At 45.2% G+C, this 7,850-nt stretch overlaps 1 protein-coding gene across 1 annotated transcript; it reads left to right on the forward strand.

Annotated features, from left to right (window-relative positions):
- Positions 1–3,384: 3,384 nt before the first annotated feature.
- On the forward strand, positions 3,385–4,008 carry LOC123761288 (uncharacterized). Its single transcript, XM_045747215.2, has 2 exons — positions 3,385–3,604; positions 3,758–4,008. Exons 1-2 carry the CDS (start codon positions 3,431–3,433, stop codon positions 3,932–3,934), a joined length of 351 nt encoding a protein of 116 aa, XP_045603171.1. The 5' UTR covers positions 3,385–3,430; the 3' UTR covers positions 3,935–4,008.
- The last annotated feature ends 3,842 nt before the right edge of the window (positions 4,009–7,850 follow it).

A 7,850-nucleotide genomic window follows, 5' to 3' on the forward strand; every position in this document is an offset into this window, starting at 1 on the left:
GTAGTTACAACTAGAGAAGGAGCCGCGCCAGGGGACGAGGTAGTCACCACTGGGGGCTTGGGGCTCGACCCAACCACAGAGGAGGGAGGGGAGCCAGGGGAAGGAGTCAGAGAGGCCAAAGGAGGAGCAAGGTCGGGGCCCAATGCAGCGGAGGCTACAGAGCCCGGTCTTCCAATACGGACCGACTCGGGGGCTTGGTCGCCCACCCCACGAGCCTGAAAAGGTAAGCCAGAAGCAGCCGAAACAGGGGTTATCATCTTGACGAAATTACGAATTCACTCACGAATGTGCCCCCACACCCACCATGGAGCCACAATTAGAGGCAGGACACCCAACAAGAAGCTATCGCCGATCTTGTCTGGGCCTCCTAGGGGTGCGTCGTGAGTATACGCCCCACAAACGCCACCTTAAGAAACCGACAGTCCGTCGAGATCGGGTTCAGTGACGAAGTGGGGATTGACAATAAAAGGTTCCCCTCGCTCTCGACGTCGGGTACTGCAGTTCTACGGGTGCAAGAGTATGCCTCCTCAAGCACCCGGGCGTCAAAGTAGAAGAAGTCCAAGGGAAGAACCAGAACGAGCAAAAGGTCGGCAGGAAACGGCAAGCAGATAGGAGAAGAGGGGGGAGAAAAACGAAACAGAAGGAAAAGGAAAAGATGCCCAGCAGAATTGGAGAGGACGGCAGCAGGAGCACAAGGCTAGAAAAGGACAGAGGACTGTCCCAAGGAGCATCACACTCCGGCAGCCGCCCACTAAGCCCCCAGACGGCGACAACGAGCTGAGCGGGGAGGGGGTGATATACCTTAAAGAATTGGTGAGAACTTTATACACTTTAATGTGCTTAAATTTATTTAGATCTATGCTGCTTACGAAATAATTTTTAGTTTTATCACCCAATGGTCGAAGTGGTTGGGCATCGTTCCTTTAATCCTTCCTTATATATCCCAGTTCATCCTAATATCCCTTCCACGTGCTATATAATCATTACTAGAGCAGTACTTTCACCTCATTATTACCTTGCCTTTCCTCCCTTCTTCAGAATAAGGTTTTATCCTTATTGATTTTTTTCTCATGAGTCACATCATCAGTCACTTGATGATGTATGATGAAGTGGATGAATGTATGACTGCTGAGTTGTTCATTAAGCAGGAAGCGTCGTGGTCAGACTGAGAGGTCGGACGCGGTGTTCACGCGGTCACCAGTTCCACGTCATCCCTCTGGGTTTCCTTTTCTCCATATATTTGTCACAAAATGCCTTAGTTTTAGTTCGTTACTATTTTTCATCTATTTAATCATATTTTAAATATTCAATCACGTTATATTTACCAATTCTAGCAACTTTTATGTGTTATATTATTTATTGTTTTTATTACGAAACAGTAATAACGTGTTGTGAATGTTGCAACAAAGAAATGACATACTGTGAGTGATACAACACTTAAATAATGTGTTGGCATTGTTCAAATGCAAAAATTAAGTGTTTTTAGTTGGCAACACAAAATAAAGTTATGTGACAGTTACAACGCAGAAATAACGTGCTGTGAGTCCTGCAACATGGTAATACCATGTGGTAGGTGTTGCAACGTTGCAACACATAAATAACGTGTTGTGAGTGTTGTACCGGTCAGGAATAACATATTGCAACACATAATTAACCTGTTGTGAGCAAGGGTTTCGACATGTGTTTTTCTGTGTTGTAACACTCACAACACTTCATTCCTGTGATACAACACTCACAACACTTCATCTGTGATACAACACTCACAACACGGTATTTCCATACGCTGCAACAATCACATGCATTCGTGTTTTGTATGTGTATTTTTATTTCTCTATATATGGACTTTCATTTGCAGCAAGGTTGTCATTCAGGATTCTTTCCTCTCTAGCATCAGTAAAGAAATATAATGAAAAATTATGTTTAATGCCGTAACATACTGAAAGGAATTGACCAAATTTACCTTAACTATTAACTTATTTTACCATAATTATTTTAACTATTACTATAATATTATCATAATTACCTCAACTAAAACTATTACTATATTATTATCATAATTACCTTAATTATTGCTATAATATTGCATAATTTAGTGAAAATACGTAATTTGTATGTCATTGAGAATCTATTCACTAAAATCTTCAATGTCGAGAGATAACTTTAAAAAAATAAATGACAAAGTTTAGTGCAAGAATTAGGAACTTGAAACTTTAAACAACCCATCCTCCTGTTTAGACAGTGGTTTTTGTGACAATGTGCACCATAGTACAAGGATTGACTTAGACAGTGGTTTTTGTGACAATGTGCACCATAGTACAAGGATTGACTTAGACAGTGGTTTTTGTAACAATGTGCAACACAGTACAAAGAGTTACATACTCACCAATCAGATGGTAGGATTTTGTAATTTTCACTTTACAGAGTCAGAAAAAAATGAGGCAAAAAAAACAAACATAAATATTCCAGGCATAGTATAGCACACATATGTACTATATTAGGCCTCATGCAGATATAGTGTATTAGGTCTAGGAAGGTTAGGTTAGGTTAGTTTAATTTGTCTTTGCAACATATATATACAATCTTTTCCGGTTTGTCCCATTTCAATAGTACCGATTTTAACTTTCTAGTTGTGTTTTACGTCAGTATATGTACTATGTTCGTCATCGTTACTATCAGTACTACCAGAGCATGAGGATAGACTAGTATAAACACTAAAGTCATGTTCTATCCATCTGTTTTTTTCTGGGTTTTAAACACTTGTGACCAACTAAAAGAAAAATCCTAATATGATCTATACGTCAAATATACTGATGAATCTCCTTTTTTTATCTAATTATTCAATTGGGATTCCTACCATGCAATCATACTAAAACAAATACGAACATGACAAAATCATGTTGAAATATTGATCCACGAACATGATGAAATATTGATCCATCTCCATTATGTGATAAGTTGGCTTCTGTGCGGACTTCCAATAACAGTGCGTTCAATTGGCCCATTTTTAAGAAATTGCTGGTAACGCGCCCCGCCAATGGCAGGGAGTTTGTATTACAGTATTTAAAAAATCATTGAGGATATCTGGATTTATTGCAGACATTAGGCCACTTCTTAACAACGTGACTTGTGTATTTAAAATGTATACCACCTCGTTCTTAGTCCGTCGGCTTGGGATTGAAGGTGGACTTTTAAGTGTTGTTCATACCCCCCCCCCCTTTCCCAGGATCACGTATAACACAGGTCATCGGCCGACACAGCCCTGACCACCAGTCATGTCACCCATGCTCAACCCTTCATCATCCTCGCCATCAGTTTGTAAACATGTTTACTAAAGTATTGACATTTTACCTCACTGTTGTAATGCCTGACATAGACGAGGAATTTTCAAGAGGTGACTGCCATAACGACCCGTGTAGTTGTACCTAGGAAGATGACTACGAAGCTGGCTAGTGGTCACCGGGTGGAGGCCATGAGCGAGGAGTGGCTGGCCAGGATGGAGGAGGAACAGACGCTCTACAACCATGGTATGGTCCGCCTCAGGCCCGGAGGCTGGCTCTACCCGACGCTCTTCACCAAATATGCTGACACCATCTACAACTTCAAGGTGTGTTGTCATTGTTACTCTGACCCTTGAATATGGGTAATGTACTTGGTTGGAGGGACGGTGCTTGGATCCCTCGCCCCTGGTATATATGTGGGTGACAAATGTATACACTTGTGTTCTCTCTAATGTATACTACAATAAGTTTCTCTTCAGTTCACTGAAGGTGACGTACTTGTGATGGGAATGCCCAGGTCTGGGACGACCTGGATGTTGGAGTTAGTGTGGACGATGCTTCACAACCCCGACCTCAACAACCAGAGGGCCGACCTGCCCATCTTCATCAGAGCACCGCATATAGAGTATGACATTCTTATTAGTTTATCAGTGTGATTGTCTTCGTAACGCCTGGGATAAGTGGTATAATTACTATTGTAGTCTGATTGCTCCTAATAAATCGGTAAGATTTTTTTTTTTATTAATGCTTAGCTGATTAAAGTTATCAGAGCCCCGATTTAGATGGCTTTTCTATGGAAACTACTTTATTGAAACGATAGTTTCAGCAAGTGGCAGTAAATTGGAGTCGTGGTCGAACCACCAGCCAGGTCGGACGTTCCTGAGGTCTCTCTGCTGGTGTTTTCATTGGACGCTTCTCGGTTGCCCTCGCGAGTTTTTTTTTTTTTCTTTTTATTTTTAAAACAGAACAAGTACAGCGTATAGTAACCATATAAACAGGAAAGCACAGAATAACAACAACACAGATAACAAGTAACACAGATCAACACAAAAGTGAAAACAAAGAATAACATAAAACACATAAGAACACACACACACACAAAAAAACAAAAGCAGCACTACCCAGACGGGGCGGGCCAAAAGCGTCAGTAATTACAAAAGCGCACAAGGAGCACAATAAACCAAGGGTAAATTATAAACAGGAATACACATACAAAGAAACACATACAAAAATAACACAAACGCAAAACACACGCACCAGAAACAATAACAAACATGTTAATATAACACTGTAAATACAACATAGTAAGGAAATGCAGGAAAATAACAATGGAATACAGCACAGTACATAAAATAAAGGAAACAGGACACATTAGCATTACATTGTAAAATAACATGGTAAAAAATAAAAGAATCGGTATAGTACAAACCGACATTGGAACATATAACACAGTAAAATGACACAGATAACAGAACAAAGTGTAAAAAAAGCATAAACACACAAACAAACAACACATGCCACCCACATGGGGCATGCCAACAGGAACCATAATGAAAAGCACATAACACAAGGCAGCAATACAAAATGACAATGAACACAAGCATACAAAAAACACACAACAATGGAACACATACAAAACAAACACAGCCACCCAGCACACAAACCCGACCCCCACAAACAGAGGACGGCCAGCCACCAAGCAGAAAAAAACACCCACGCACCGGACACATCAGGAGACAGACATGCCACACAACACCACAGCACACCCATACCCACCCACACACAAACAAAACCCTGCCACACAAGGTAACCAAGCAAACCCCAAAGACAAACAAACACAGACCCCCCAAACCCCCACCCACCAGAGGGAACCGAACCAAAGGAACACGCACAGACACACACACAACCACACCCACAGGAACCCACCACCTACACCAACGCAGCACCCTGGACATACTCGACCGTGAACCAAGCATCAAAAACCCTAGGAAAGGAGCGACGCAACCACCACATAGTATAAGACAGACGGCCTTTCAAAAAACCCAAAATCCTCCTCACCCCACACCCCTCCATCCTACCAACCCATAAACAAAAAATATAGTCCGCTAACAACACCCCGAGCGTGTTACGCACCCGCCTGGAGCCCCGAGGGAACGAAAAAAAAAAAAACCGCAATAGGTCGACCTGCACACCTGGACCACAAAAGGCTGCAATGACATCCCGCAACCACCCAACCAAACCCTGAACCCGCGCACAAAAATAAAAGACGTGCAACTGAGTCTCACGTCTCCCACAATGAACACAACTATCAGAGGCGACCAAACCCAACATAAAGAGCCTCGCATTCGTAGCCAAAGACTCATGCAAATATCGAAAAACCAACTCACGCGTCCGTGGCGCAATACACGGCCCACTCAACGCCTCCCACACATTCCCCCAGTCGAAACAAGGGTACAAACTTTCGACCCTGGGAGGCACCCGAGAGGCAAGCGCCCCATACACCTCCCGACAACCAAAAGAGACAAACCCAGAAAATCGACAAAGCGCCCGAAGGATCAAAACCGCCCACGAATACACTGGAGGCGTATACATGGCCACCTCCTGGCTACGATCCAGATCAAGCAAAAAACTAAACCTCATAGAGCAGTAAAACAACCCCAAGGAGTTTAACCCCCCCCTAACACCAAACTCCTCCGAACCGACCCCCAAAACAAAGCCAACGCATTCACATAGACATCAGGAATACCATTTCCACCTTCTGACACCTTAAGACATAACGTAGATCGACGAACCGGATGATACCGGCCACACCACACATATTGATACACCAAACCCTCCAGAGCGCGAGCCTTCCGCCGATCCAACGGAAAACACTGCGCAACAAACCAGACCCGCGACAAAACCTTACAAGACACGACAATCGCCCGCTGGTAAATAGTCAGGGCCCGTTGCGACAACATCCCCACAGCTACGCCCACCCCCCGCGAAACTGCCTCCCAATTAAACTCCAAAGACTGCACATACGACCTGAACCACGTAATCCCCAGAACCCGAATGGACTGAACCACCGGAAACCATGAACCAGACCACACCAAACGAGAGGCCCAACCCCCCAACCCCAGAAGACAAGACTTTCCACGATTGACCAAAGCCCCTGTAGACGACTCAAATTGAAGCACCAAATCCTGAACAGCAGGCACAGAACCCTCAGAGGCAACAAACAAGACTGTGTCGTCCGCATAACCACAAATCTTGAGGGACAAGCCATTCGGCAAACACGGTGAGACAACTGAACGACAAGCACGCACTGTGCGAACAAAGGGCTCCTGAAACAGAATATATTGAAGCATCGACAGAGGACACCCCTGTCGAACCGAACGCCGAATAGCGAAAGGGGCACTAAGGAACCCATTGACACACACCCTACTACTACAACCAGCATACAAAATCCGTATCCAGCCCACAAACTGGGGCGGGAAACCAAACCTCTCCAGGACCCGCAAAACAAACCCAATTGGCACGCGATCAAAAGCCTTGGACCAATCCAGGCTTATCATGGCCGCGGGAACACCAGACTCCTCCACATAGAGGAGCAAATCCCGAAAAAGGGAATTGCATTGCACCAACGACCTACCCGGAACGCCACAAAACTGACCACAAGAGATCACCGACCCCACAACCGAGCGCAAACGTCCAGCCAACAACTTGGAAATAATCTTGTAATCCACATTGAGCAACGTAATAGGCCGCCAATTTGCAAAAAAACGTAAGTCCCCCGGCTTCGGAAGCAGCCGCACAAGACCATCATTTTGCGAAACGGACAGAGACAAACTCCGAAGACAAAACCGAACTACCTCCAAAAAATCGGCACCAAGCACATCCCAAAACTCGACATAGAACTCCATCGGAAACCCATCCGACCCTGGAACCTTACCACGACGAAAGGATCGCACAACCTCCCAAAGCTCCGAAGGGCTTACCTCCCGCACAAGACCCACACAATCCATACCCGACAACCCCGGTGCACAGTGTTGGAGGAAGGACTCCATCAACCCCTCATCCCCCGCAACCACCCCATACAAAGACTCCAATTCACCACGCACATAATGCAAAATCGCCCCCGTGTCTGACAAAACTGAACCGTCCGGCCGATGAAGACCTGCCAACAAAACAGAGGCACGCCCCACCCGTTCCCTCCGCAGTAAAAACTGCGAGAGCTTCTCACCACACAACCGTTCCTCCACCTCAGCCTGCACACATACCCCCTCAGCCATCTCCTCCCTACGCCCACAAATGAGATCCTTACACACCGAGATCTCCCGAAACCTATCTAAACCCTGATTCAGCAACCCATACAGGCGAAATAACCGTGCCTGCAAGACCCTCAACAGACCAAACCTTCCCGACGCCTCCCGCTTCGCCATCACCCGAAAAAACGACCGGCATTCCACCTTAGCCCACTCCCACCACTCCAGGACCGAGGGAAAAGTCCCCTTCCGAGCGGCCAAAACAGCCCACCGGGTCCGGAACTGGGCACACACAACAGGGCATTTCAGCAACCCACAATTCAGT

Source organism: Procambarus clarkii, chromosome 7 (assembly GCF_040958095.1).
Source record: "Procambarus clarkii isolate CNS0578487 chromosome 7, FALCON_Pclarkii_2.0, whole genome shotgun sequence".
NCBI classification, from domain to species: domain Eukaryota; kingdom Metazoa; phylum Arthropoda; class Malacostraca; order Decapoda; family Cambaridae; genus Procambarus; species Procambarus clarkii.

Bases quoted from the DNA above. Each gene is read 5' to 3' on its own strand.
- LOC123761288 (XM_045747215.2), top strand. From the start codon at position 3,431: ATGACTACGAAGCTGGCTAGTGGTCACCGGGTGGAGGCCATGAGCGAG. The intron at 3,605-3,757 runs GTGTGTTGTCAT...GTTTCTCTTCAG, and splicing joins ACACCATCTACAACTTCAAG to TTCACTGAAGGTGACGTACT.